Genomic DNA, 14038 nt, shown 5'->3' with positions numbered 1-14038 from the left:
AAAGGCGCGTCCATGTGAATGGAGTAGAGACGTCAAAAGGTGCTTCCATGCGAATGGAGTAGAGGTGTCCAAAGGCGCTTGCATGAGGTAAAGGGTTAATTGTCTTTGACATATCAAGATTTCAGTGTAAATGTGATAGGCAGACTACACAAAACTAATGTCTTCTGGCTGAATAATCTCAAGCCTTAGCCTGTATTTACCTAAAAATTGCATAGACCTTCTGCTTCTAAAGGGACTGTTATGTGAAGCACAAAGTGATGTCACACAGTATCACATAATAGGAAACTATAATGCTAATTAACAGAAATGAGATGATTATTTAAATAGAATAGCTCACAGCTATTTTTGGAAAAAATATTTTACTTCTCACCGAGCTGTATACCGTTTCCTCTCGTGCTGGAGGTGCGCCTGCACGGCTCGGCAGATTTCCCTAAGCTCTCTGCAGCAATGATGTACATCATGGGGCAGGCTAGGAAGATACTGCAGGAACCTGAAGTAACAATGGCATCTAGTTTGTAAATTTATTTCAATGTTTCCTTTAAATATCTTTTCAAGATATAAAATTACTTGTGAAATGCAGAAATTTCATCCAGCATATTATAAATGTTATTCTTTTTGTAAACTGTGTAAATCAAGTTTACTTTCTTGTGTTAATTTTTAAACATTCTACCTGGTCATATGCACTGTCTTGCTAACTTTAAAAATATTTTAGACTTGTGAAAAAGTTGTATTCAAAAGTAATCCATTTAACGTGAAGTAAAATATGACACCAACCTCAAGGTAAAATTGTAGGCAATATCTATTGGCAGAACCCAAGGTGTAACTATATAGGACATCAGCCTCAGTGAACGATGGCGGTGGATGTAAGCTGTGACCCCTTTGTTCACAGAATCACAGGCAGATTGTAGAGCTGAAAGATTAGCAATTTCTTTATATATAAAAAATTAACCATTATTTCTCTGAAGTATGAAAAAGGTATGCTGAAATTATCAAGCATCAGTGTTGCAAGGATACAAAATTGGTTTATAGTAATCATATTGTTTGAAAACAGGGGTGGGGGTATACATTATCTTTGGGATAAAATTTAGTCTTAAATTCAAAATGACAATAAAAATCTTTTATTTATCATTTTAAAAAAAACAATGGAGTTGAAAGGATAAACACCAAATAAATTATATCTTCAAATAAACAATTCAAATAACGATCCCCTGAGTAGTTAAATACAACTGATACTATAAAGAAACAAGAAATGCAACAATACTGCATGGACCCCCTGCAATAATCATGAAGTTAATAGGCAGATTTTAAGTATATCAGGGGTCATAACTAGAAAATCAAATATCAGCGAAGTATTCTCATTGAACTACATCACCAATGTTCTTAAAATGTTGCTGCATAGAAATGAAATTTGTGATGGATGTGATGACCATTCCCATACTGATACATTAATAAATAACTTTATTACATACTTAAGTGTGAAAAACTTATTTATTCATTCCTATATTTTCACATGTGAAAATTATATCCCAATATTTCATGTGAAATTATAAGATGTCCCATCATGCCATGCGATACTTGATTGTGTGTGCCTACAAACAATAGTTGCACCTAAAGCAACAAAAACTTGCACTTCGTGAGCCAGAACAAATAAATAGAAACATAGAAACAGACTTACTTTTCATATATGGAAATGAATCACTGAAGAAAGGAAAAAAAAAAAAATGACCCGATTCCATTTGCATTTCTTTAAAGTTTTTCCCCTTACTTCCTTGAGAACAAAAATAAACCTGTTTTTTTATGCATTGCTGAATCGGACTTGCTTTGTTTTCACATGGGGTAAAATAGCTTATACAATGTCAGAAATGTAATTTACTGCACCAATCCTACTGCCCTGTTATGTCACATACATTTATATGATTAGCCTATAAAAGTGAAGTGAATTGATGAAAAGGGGGCAGGGGTGAGGGTTTTGTACCGAAAGAGTGAGCTAAATCTTCTAACTTTGTTCTTTTTATTATATATCAACTCCAGAATCTACTTTTAATACATAAATACCAGATTAATTTCACCTTGTGGTAACAAAAATGATATTTTAACTCATGGCTCAGCCACTCATTAAAATATAAAATTTTTTTGGTACCACACGATAAAATATATCCTGTATTAACAACATAAGAAAATAATATATCCTCTACTGGCTGTACTCGCTTTTAAGTCGAGCGAAACTGCATACAACAAAGATCCTGATCGACTGTTGCATAATGTGCCAACCGATCAGGGTCTATGCTGTTTGTTCTACTGATTTCTCCAACCAAACTGCACAGACCAGGATCTACCAACACATAAGTAACAGCAGATTTGGGTCTGTGCAGTTTGCATTTGGACTCATCTTACAGACGAATACATACAGTATTTATTGCAAGTAGGTAACAAGGCTTATTAAGTACTATTCTTCTCTAGGCCCTCAATTTATTTAGATGGCTTAATCAAGTGGGCACATGTGTGTTTGAATCACACTGTGAGATCTTCATGGGCTGATTGAAACGACAGTTGTTGTTGTCACACTGCATCATGCCATGTTAAACTATTGTGAATACAAAATGTATAACAAAGCAAGCTTTGGGTAAAAGTTGATCAAGCACATATAAGGTATACAGGAACAGAATATTTGGATTCTATATGTTTCAATATTTACAAAATGCTATGAGTTTCTAGATAATGGTCACACAAATTTGTTTTACAAACATTTGGATTTGTTTCAGATCTAGTGTTTTGGGGAGTTTATCCTAAGGAAAAACCTCAGGATAAGCAACTTAATGCTTAAAGGTTTTTGTTTTTGGCAATCTTGTTCTGAAATTATCTGCTGTCATTGTACTGTCCGACTTTAAATGTGATGAAAATACTGTGGATTAATTCTTAACATGCACTTTTATTAGGCAGAAATGTATTTAAATTTCAATCATTTTAATTCAGAGAAAAGAACTGTAGTATCCCATGGTAAATTTATCATAAGTTTTATTGCTCTATTTTAAAGTTTGTGGATTCTGTCAATATTACTTTTTTTTAGCTTACCACTAACTACTGCTGGAGGAAGGTTGTGTAACAGAGCTATCTGGATCTTTTTCTTACACTCTTGGCAATCCTCCTCATTACTTTCAACATCCATGTCACATGCTCTGTGGTGGCTAATCAAAGCTTCTACCTCTCTCTCTGGAACCTGGACAGGTATTATGAAGGACCGTACACTCAGATGCCGCACACAGGACAAAAGATCTAAATAAGAGATCAAACTCGTATATTATTATCTTTTGTCATATTATTAATTAATGTATACATGGATACCACAATTATATAATGTAACCAAAGAAATACAAGTAATATTCAAGCAAACTTAAGAATTTATTCCTGGGTGTGCCCTGGAAAAAACAAAAAACTGTATGGTTTATCTTTTTTGTGCAAGAAAGTTTCTTCCATGATGCTGTTAGGTAACATAAATAGACCCCAAAAAATAAACATAGGGTCATTCATCTTACCACTAACGCACCAATTTAGAGCATAATCCTCGATTACTGAGAGAAATTAACAATAAAATCTTCTGTAACAACAATGCTGTATTTTTAAAGTACAGGGAGGCAAAATCTGATCTTAAGTGGCATGTGGTCATTCAAGCATGAGGAATTCAAATCCCACTATGGAAGGCACATGTCATGGGTGGCTAATAATTATCACAGATAGGTTGTGGATTTAATAATTTCTGCAAAAATATTAACTTTTCCAGTATTACATACTTTAAGTCAGTCACTGAATCAGGCTATAACATGATTTGCTACAATATCATTGTCATGTAAAACAACTGTGACCTGAGCAGTGGAGATTGATATTTTAACTGACAATGAAATTGTAGAAAATCAAGTTGTAGTCTCGCTCAACAAACGAATCTGTCCAACAAGACTTAAGATACAAAATGCAAAAGATGAAGAAGAATTTGATTTAATTTAAACAAACATTCATATTATATAAAATCTATATACTGTGAATCACTATTTGTATGGGGTACCAAATTGGTTTTTTTTTGTGTGTGCTTCAAAACCACTACCATATACATGTACATATATATTCGATCCTAAGACAACTTAACCATAAGCTGACACCCAGACCAGCCCTTTTTGGGATCCAAAATCCAAATTTTTCTTCTGACCCTTCTACAACCTGGGGTATAAGTTGCAAATTCATTTGTAAAGGGTGACTTGTGGATAATGAGTCAGTTGCCCTTTGGAAAAATAAACAAGATTCACATTCTGCAGCACAAGTGCTGTATTTCACTGTAAAGTTCATCTTTTTTAACTTGAATTCTCAACTGTAAGCATTGTTTTTTTCCCATATTGGTGCAGACTGTAAAATCTCATTTAAGGATTGCTTAAAATGAATTTGTGCGAAATGTGTGGCACAATTACATGGATTTATTCAATGAAGTCACATTAAATATACAGTACAACCCATGTTATGCTGAGCAATACTGACAATGGTATACACATTTTTCTGCAAGACTTGTTTACAATTGTACACATTTTTCTGCTAGACCCTGTATCTCATTTCTACCTATGTGCATCTACATGGGTTACATAGTTCAATGTATCTGTTAGGAGTCAATGGGGATTGAGCCAACCAGTTTTGCTGGAAGTGATAAGTAAGAATTAGCAGTTACTAACACATCAGCACAATGATGGCTATATGTTGGTGATTAAAAATAAAGTTGTAAAAATGTTATATAAAAAAGTGCAAACAAAACTTTCTGCTGTAAATAATGATGTTGTAGTATGATTCACCTACATACCATATGGATACATATGGACATCAAGATAGGTTATTTAGGTTATTAACAATAAAGTGTAAGTGTGTGTGTGTGTGTGTCTGTGTGTGTGTGACTTAGATTTTTAACATAGCTTTAACAATTTTTCAGTCATATCGCTACAATGTCTGCAATGTGGAAGTTTATAGTTATGTTTAGCACTGGGGCATCATGCCTCAGACATGTAGCATGATGTTCCACCCAGTCACATTATCCTGACACCAGGCCAACCAGTCCTACCACTAACCTCTTAATGCTGAGCGCCTAACGAGGCAGCTCTTAGTACCATTTTTCAAAGTCTTTGGTATGACTCGGCCGGGGATCAAACCCACGATCTCTTGCATCCAAGGCGGACACTCTAACCACTAGGCCACTGGAGTGGTCAACAAGAAAGAGGGTTGTCCAATCTATAAATGTAATCTTCAAAGTCACCTAAGTACATCTCAAAATGGTACACTCATTGGATGATGAGTCTGAATACTCTGGGGACAAAATATTTTAAAATAATGAGAATGCTGATCTTGTAAATATACATGTCAAAGAAAGGGAATGTTTGCAATAAGGATGGATGGATACTGTTGACAACATTGATGACAATTAGTGCTTGAAGGCTTTGAACTTGCAGATGTGTACAAACACCTGAATTTTGTCAATGTATTAAATCTTACACAGATTGAAATATTCACAAATTTTCTAAATGCATAGGCCCTGCATGAGCATTTGATGGATCTTGAACTTTTCTTTTATATTTTAAGATATTTTATAGTGGCTATGTAAATTTTGGAAATGGCATGATTTTCAAATATAAATGCACACTGGAAACAACAGACTGACCCAAAGCAACACAAAGATGCTTGGACTTGTGTCACATTTTCTGAAATACCAGCCTTTATATATTGATGGAAGTCATGATTTTTGACAGAATTAAATTTTTCAAAAAGTGAGATACTCTGGCTTGTTGGCTTCAATTTTGGAGAAATTGTGTCATGTGACATGTTTGCTAGCTGCAATTTATTGGTGACACAAGTAAAAGATTTACTATCAAAAAGCAGTCTTGGCCTTTCGTTAAATTAGTCTAGTGTGATCAGAGTGAAGCATATTTTTTATGCATATTTATTTCCATAATGAACAATAAACACATGTAAAAATCTTGTTACCCATATGTGGTTTTCCCCAAAATGTGAGAATATTGTTCAAACTATGATTTGTAGAAACATGAGACCACATATTAATCTTTAAATGCTTCATTTTACATTTTTGATTGAATTTATTTATTAAAACTCTTGAAAGTTACTTAGTTTTGAATAACAGCCTTCCAATGAAGTTACTTAATGCTGAATGGACTAAGAAATTTTCAGACCTGCTCACAGTAGTGGGGTTTGAAGTTTGTTATTCTTTTTTATTAAAGTCACTGCAAATAGTGGATAATCGTAAATATCAGCAAAATTGACAAAGTCATCACCTTATGACTACATTTCTAAAATTACACTGAATTTCTTTACTGTGTTGATGGATGCTACTCATTTCAAGTTTATAGGTTGGTTTGTTTATTTTTCTACTTACTGTTTCTCTTCAAAAACCTAGAGCAGTCTTCAAACCCTTGTTTACACATATCACTAAGGATTTCTGGTTTGGGCGGAAACAAGGCACGGGACAGTCGATACAGGTTTCCCATACTACACTGCATGCTGGTGTTGGCTAGGTTAACATGGATAAAGTTGGATGAGTTATCAGTAGGGCATATGTCACTTTCCCCTGCAAATGGGGAAACTGTTATTGTCTCCTTATTCAATATTGGAATGTTATCACTAAGACCTCCATCAACATATCGCTGAAAAATACGAAAACATGTATCGTTAAAGTCCTCATTCTATTAAAATATTGATTCATAAGTTAATCTATAATCAACTCCCATCAGTATGTCATCTTTTATTTTAATCCTTATCGCCTGTATTTCTTAAATACAAATACAATATATCCTACTGATAATTTTAGCAAGTCTGTCTGTAACAAACCTATTTACTTTATGACAGTTATTTTAAATACTTCTGTATTAATATGAACTCGTGGGTAAATGAAACAAGAGTCCCTTGAAGGGATTGATGCTATACTGACTGGAAAGAACTTCCTGGAATTCAAAATAAGATTTCCTCTTTATAACTGTTTCATGTTGAAGCCATCTGATTTTCTTGAGCTATAACAATGCTCAAATAATCAGACAGCCCAATCCCCAGGGCCCCTCTAATTTTAGATTGGGCCCATCCTGTATTCTATGGCAGGTGCCTGTCGGGCTTGTTGAAAATATTCTAATTTGCCTGAGGAAACTCTGATTGTGCTGATGAAATGTGTAATGTATTTTCAAGATGTTGACATACCTGCCATAACATGGCACAGTCTAAATCAGATCACCACTGTCCTACAGGAAATTGAGAACTGAATTTAATCAAACTGAAGAATGGTGTCATGCTAATATTACGATTTTGTATTCCCAAACTCCACGACAGCCGTGTTTAGAGAAAACACAATTTTCAGTAATCTTCAAAATAAAAATAAAACCCATCACTTTCAGTATATACCCTTAACATGCAAATGTATAAATGGCAAAAAGTCATGATTGGAGCTGATGTAAAACTATCCCTTGGGCAGTTTAAATAGCAGCAATTAAAGGCAAAGAGGTCAGGTATAAACCACCATTTCACATATTAATTAATTGGCTGACGAAAGCTAGTGAGATGTGTTTGAACACTCAGTGGTTGGACCCATTGTGCTAATCTGCATCAGTAAGTTGAACAACTCGTTACAGGTAAATCAAAGAGATGCTAGATGCATGCACAAGAACAAAAATTACATACCACTGCCTTGAATGAGAACGTTTAAGCCAAATGTATTATATTTTTGACAAGTTTGTGAACAGTGGCAATATTTCTTTTAAGTTGGATTTTACTGCATATATAGAATGCAAAGCATCATTATTTCAGTTGCTGAATACTGTTTAAGTGTAATTCATTTTTTAAACCGATTTAGGAAGCAATTAGCTATCAGCAAAGCCCAACAAAAATAAATTTCAGAACTCTTGGTTAATGGAGTTTAACTTTTTGAAGAATGCCAGAAAGAAAAAAAAAGATGGGGGCAGCAATAATTCTTTACACATATTACAAACAACACATTGGCATATACATCAGCTCAGTTCTGACCAGGATTCACTAAGAGAACCCAGCAGAAAAGTTTGAACACCATGACCATCCAGTTCCTAGTGACTGTAGTGATGAACACTAATGACACTTGCATTACCTTCAAAACCCCTTTGAATTCATATTCTAACTGTAGCTATTGCAACGCTGTGTGACTATATTAATATAGGTGAAATTCTGGACAAGTGGAAATTGGAGTCTGGTCTAGTAGAATTTCAGTCAGAGCTTGTGAGTTTATTTAAGTCAACAGTCATATGGCCTGTGTCTAAAAACAAATTTCTTTGAGCACTCTATAACAAGATTTTTAAATCAGCCATTATGGTGGCTGTACTGGATGTAAGATCGGCACCATTTTCATGTAGGACCAGCTAATCATCATTAGACGTCTTTTGGTGTCCAATGTCAACATGGCCATCAAATCAGGAGTAGTGGCAAGATTTTTAAAAATGACAACGTTTAAGATGCCAACACTGCTTGGAATGTCATTAAACATGTGCAATTTTGTTCTGAAATGAAACTCACGTAAAAATTGCAGACGATTTTTACAACATGCATATTATGACATCACGAAGACAGGTGAAAACTGCAATGTCCTAATCCAAACACTACTGTGGTGTCATATGAGCTAGGATAACACTCATGCAGAGTATATTTCCACATTAGCATTCAGAATGGAAAACCTCCATTCATAATGGGAAGGAATGTGAGAAAAACTATTTATCTGAGCTTACCACCCTTCTAAAACTTGGTGGTACCAATCCTGAATACAGTGGTACAAAGGCACTGCACATCAGAGCCTGAAACAAAAAATAAATAACATTAGTAATGCAATGAAACCGATATAAATTAATACAGCTGAAATACAAGATTTTCATATTTTGACTTGTGAATCAACCTAATTTAATTGATGAGATTCAAATAAAGAGGTCATTTAAATTTCTTACCCTGACTAAGAAGCAGACTAATTATTCTACTGAATAAAATTTGTGCAATTTTTAAGACAATTGCAGACAACCAATTCTTTTAGTGGTAAAGAAACTAAAAATGATTCCAAAATTAAAATTTTCATAAATATAACTGCATCTTTGTGAGAATTTTCTACAACTTCAAAAACAATATTCCTACAAGATGTGTTTATATATTCATCAAAATTGCATCTTGCATAAATGCTTATATGGCATTTTAAAATGTTTACTACGTCAAAATATTCAGATTTACAATACCTAGGTTATGATAGCCAAGTGGAAACAATTATAACCAGGAAGCAAGAATTCCAATTTTGACCTTCCATCCTGGTAAGGATGCAAGAAAAATGGTATTGGAACTTGAACTTTTGTTGTGTATTTTTTCACTGAAAAATTGGTAAATTTCACTTTGCTAACAATTATTTTTACTTTTCCAGGATAGGTCGAATGGTTGTCTTCTTGTTAACTATACCTGTGCTTCTTACCTGGATTAATTCTTCTTTGGAACTAAATTCAGAGACCATTACATTCTTCCTGTCAGATACACGTGTCAGAGAAATATGGAGCCTTCCAGTTGCAATTTCATGTGCATTTTCAGGTAGGAATTCCCTCAAAGCCTCTTGCATAATTTGCACCACGTTAAAACTTGGATGCAGTGGCCCAAGTGAGCGTGACCTTGCTTTGGTTGCAAGCCGTAGAACAAAACTAGTACAGTCACCTGAAATTGATAAAGGCTGCATTCAAGATTTCCGTGTACATATTATATACCCAGTAATAATTTATTCAGTGAAGAATTGATAAAATGATGCTTCTCCAAAGAAGGACTGTTATTTTACAAAAAAGTAACAAAATGTTGCTGGTACAACATCACTCCAGTTATCCCTTCCAATAATCAAGCGATTTTCATGATGGACATTTTGGATATCAGATAGGCATCAGTTTTATTATGGGTCATAAAAAGTCTCTCAGTGAAAACCCCATGTTGATATGATCATCCAATCAGGAATAGCAGATGTATTTTAAAGATACTGAATGTCCTATTCATTTAGGACCAAAAAAAACACTTGGGATGAATGTGTAAATAAAGTTTCATGCCAGGCCTAGTAATTTAGGATCAGTAGCAACAAGAAATTTGTGCTAATAGACCAAAGGATGTAAGAAAACAGGCCATCCCAAAAGCTTATCTTATTCTGTAGAGCTAAAAACCAGCATGATCTTTGTAACATTTCCAGCCAGTTATTCCACTCTTTTCCAGCCAGTTATTCCACTCTACAGTATATGTATTTTCTTGGAAGTAACAGACCTAGATTACTTCATTTGTACAAGTTTACTATAATCATCATTAAATATCTAATATAATAATAGCAACTACACTTGTTATACACCATACACATGTAGTCTTCAACTTTGTGTGCAGAAATCACAGTATTTTTCATCAGACAATGAGTCTCTGAGAAAAAAAATGCTTACCCTTGTTGTTCTAATGAGCTGAGGTAGAAAGTAGTATGGGATCACCAAAATGCTGCCTTCATCATACTGTCAATGGAAGAATGATTCAAACAGGCCCACAAGGCAGCAATGGCTCAAACCTTGTAGGCCTCAAGTTTCATAAAAAGCTCCGTCATTAAGGGAATGATGTGCTCATTTGATTGTAGCTGAATAACAAAGCCACTAATTGGAATTAAATGACATAAAAAGGACATTTCCTTGTCTTCCTCTCCCCTTTGGAAGTATTAAAATTGATATGTCCTGTCCTAGCTGGTCATGAAAGCCTATCTTAATCATCCCCATTACAGACTAGACTGAGACTGGGGATCTCCACGGGTATTTGGAACTGCCAAACAATAAAACATTATTCTGAATAATTCCAGAATAATTGTCCAGTCTGTCACTGTGACATTATCTATTGGCAAAACCAGCCTGATATTTGATATCATTTTTTTATCATCCAAATGAAATCAGTGTATGGGCCAGTACGCCAGGCTAGTTCCATGTAGGTGAAGACCACTTTGACAGTTTGCTGAATCATTATGCAAGGAATAACACCCGCCAATTATTGGGATTGGATATACTGTACCTCACCAAGTGCAGGATATTGGCAGATATTCAATAAACAAAATAAACAGATCAATTAAATGAACTATGTCTCAAGTTTTATTTGACACAAGACCACTCGTCTACTGTGAGTGTTTGTGATTATGACTTTTAATGTAGCTTCACCAGTTTTTTCAGTCACATCGCTATGATGTCTGCAATGCAACAGTTTATAGTGATGTCTAGCACTGGGGCATCATGCCACAGACTTGTAGCGTGATGACCCACGCAGTCACATTATCCTGACACCAAGCTGACCACTCCTAATTTAATTGTTAACCATGCAGTATGTATCACATCTCCCCGTAATCATCACATATCAAATGCCTTTGTGTGATATATTTTCCCAAATGAATCAGACTCTGATTGAAATCCTCCTGGCAGTTAATCCTTACAGAAGAGTGCCTATTATTTTCAAACATACACCACTCAAAGAAATCCCATGAGTTTTATTTTTAGCAATTAATACCTACTCCCTCATAATCGGTGACATGCATACATATAACCTTTGTAAAGCCACTGATTAGTGTTGGCAACTTGACAAACTGCATGAGGTTAACTTAGTACTGGAAAGTCAGCAAATTGCTGATATGTACAAATGTTATTGTTAGAATTCAATTGAAAAGTTAAGATATAAACACCTATTTATTTGTTAAAACTTGCTTTAAATTGTATAAAATCTTAACAAGAAAATGTGAGAATGGCCTTGACAAGATGGAAATAACATGTACAATAAATGACAGAAACTGTAGACAGGTATACAGATGAAGAATGCACTAAATAAAGGTGCTGATATACATATTGTGGTGAAATCACAAGTATAAAACTTGCAAAACATAAGGTATTAGGAACTGAACACAACCCTTGTCAGTGAATTAGCTGCTACTGTATTTTACCCAGAACACTGAAGTTAAATATAATTATTTTTTTATACTTTTCTGTGGGTAAACGCCTTGCAAATTTGAGCTTGTCCTGTGAGTTGGGCAAATGGATTTTGTAAATCCATGAATCAACAATAAATTACAACAACACATAAAAGATTTCAAATTCTAAAACAAAGGCATAAGTAAAAACAGTCCAATGCAGAAGTCACACTGGTTCTGAAACTGTTTTTAGTGAAGGAAGGAATGGAAACCTGAATAAAAGAAAATACCTGGAGAGGGGGGTTACGGATTTTAAACCCTTAGTAATAGAAAACTTGGATGGTTATAAAACAAAAACAGAACAACTGCTACTGAAATATATTTCATAATTAAAACAATAAAGCATATGGACAATTTGAGAGTTACTGAGATGAAATCTCTAAAAAGCCATATATGCTAGAATGGACTTGGTGATGTCCACCAATAGCACTAGCAGCAAATCAAATAAAAATAAACTGGTGTAACTCAGTAAAGGCGATGTCTGAATTGTAGATCCTAAACGGTCTTTTTTAAAAACAGAATATAGATTTTGTGTCTAGTGCTTTCATGTGTTTGTGTGAGATTTTGATTTTTAATGTAGCTTTGTCAATTTGAGTCATATCGCTATGGTGTCTTCAGTGTGTCAGTTTATAGTGATGTTTATCACCGGGTATCATGCTGCAGACATGTAGCATCATGTCCAACCTAGTCACATTATCCTTATACCTGGTGGACTGGTCCTAACACTAACCTCTTAAATGTTGAGCACCAAGCAAGGAAGTTGCTAGTACCATTTTTGTCTTTGGTATGACTTGGCCTGAGTGTGAACCTGTTATTTCCTGCATCTGAGATGGACCCTCTAACTGTGAGCTTTAATGCTGTTGTTTATGATTTTGAATTGGGTTGAATAGAAACCAACAGGCAGAGTTGGTTCATGACCCAGCTTGAAAATAATGCTGGCCATTTAAGTTATACATGGATGGTGAAATGCATTAAGCTGAAAGGTTAATAAGTCAACTGTTTCTCTGTTGTGCACTCCATAATGATGTTTACTACTAAGTTTAATTGAAAGATGACAGTTTCTTTCTCAAACAAGCAACAGATCCAGCTAAGCTTATTTGCTCATTATGTTTTCCCATTGTTTTAAAAAATGCCCACAAATACAAGACAAAGTCCTATCTGATGGACTTATAAAATAAAAAAACTTTCTTTTATTATCCTACTCCAAGACTTATTTGGAGACCAAATGAAACAAGACCATCCAACAATATTGGAAATGTCCGTTAATTATTTGTCAACTAATTTTGAGGCACTAAGTCAACTTGTTAATTAATATTTAATTCTTAAAAACAGTAGAGAGAATTAAGAAACTCTACACAACAGTTTTCTTAAAGAAATTTCTTCTTAATAGATAATTGGTTTGAGGGAAAACCATTTGATCATGGAAGGATGACATTAAACCTAAAATGCACAAATTTTTCTGCACATTTAATAATTAACCAGATCAATGTTTCCTTTTTCCAGCAACTTCTTATACCAGTAATGGAGGCCATTACAAAAGAATATATACAGCAAGAGCCATTCAAATTTCATGAGATCTGGTTTGGTGCTGTATCACAATGAGATTTCACAGTGCAGCATCAACATATACAAAAACTGCTTCTGCAAGACCACACTATCACACCTTGTTTTTTGACAAGCTACAACAACTGTGAACGTGTTGATCTGTCAGATATGTTGTTTTGAAATGGATATTAATTGTCATCTTAGTTTTTATCACCTTTAGTGACTCTGGCCATTGCTAGTGCCCATAAAGATGTTGATGCACATGCACTAAAGAAAAGTATTATTGTATATACTCGCTCACAAGTTGAGTCAAAATGCAAACAACAAAGATCCTAATCTGCGTTAACATAATACTCATGCAGTATACATTGTTTGTTCTACTGATTAGTCCTCACAAATTGCACTGACCCAGATCTACTAGCACATTATGCGACAGCAGATTTGGGCATGTGCAGTTTGCAGTCGGACTAG

At 34.6% G+C, this 14038-nt stretch overlaps 1 protein-coding gene across 2 annotated transcripts in view; it reads right to left on the bottom strand.

Annotated features, from left to right (window-relative positions):
- The window catches only part of LOC149785770 (patatin-like phospholipase domain-containing protein 2), a 34779-nt gene that overhangs the window by 17779 nt on the left and 2962 nt on the right, over positions 1 to 14038 (bottom strand). For both annotated transcript variants that reach the window (XM_089979671.1, XM_089979672.1), the window contains exons 2-7: positions 9491 to 9723; positions 8772 to 8837; positions 6413 to 6680; positions 3073 to 3273; positions 775 to 910; positions 371 to 490 (exon numbers count right to left, since the gene is read on the bottom strand). In XM_089979671.1, coding sequence (XP_089835797.1) covers positions 371 to 490; positions 775 to 910; positions 3073 to 3273; positions 6413 to 6680; positions 8772 to 8837; positions 9491 to 9723 — 1024 coding nt within the window. The remainder of the gene's footprint in view (positions 1 to 370; positions 491 to 774; positions 911 to 3072; positions 3274 to 6412; positions 6681 to 8771; positions 8838 to 9490; positions 9724 to 14038) is intronic.

Source organism: Sinohyriopsis cumingii, chromosome 13 (genome assembly GCF_028554795.1).
Source record: "Sinohyriopsis cumingii isolate HCF-2022 chromosome 13, ASM2855479v2, whole genome shotgun sequence".
In the NCBI taxonomy this organism is placed as follows: Eukaryota; Metazoa; Mollusca; class Bivalvia; order Unionida; family Unionidae; genus Sinohyriopsis; species Sinohyriopsis cumingii.
Note: the sequence above shows the minus strand (reverse complement) of the source record. Positions and strands in the feature narration are given on the sequence as shown.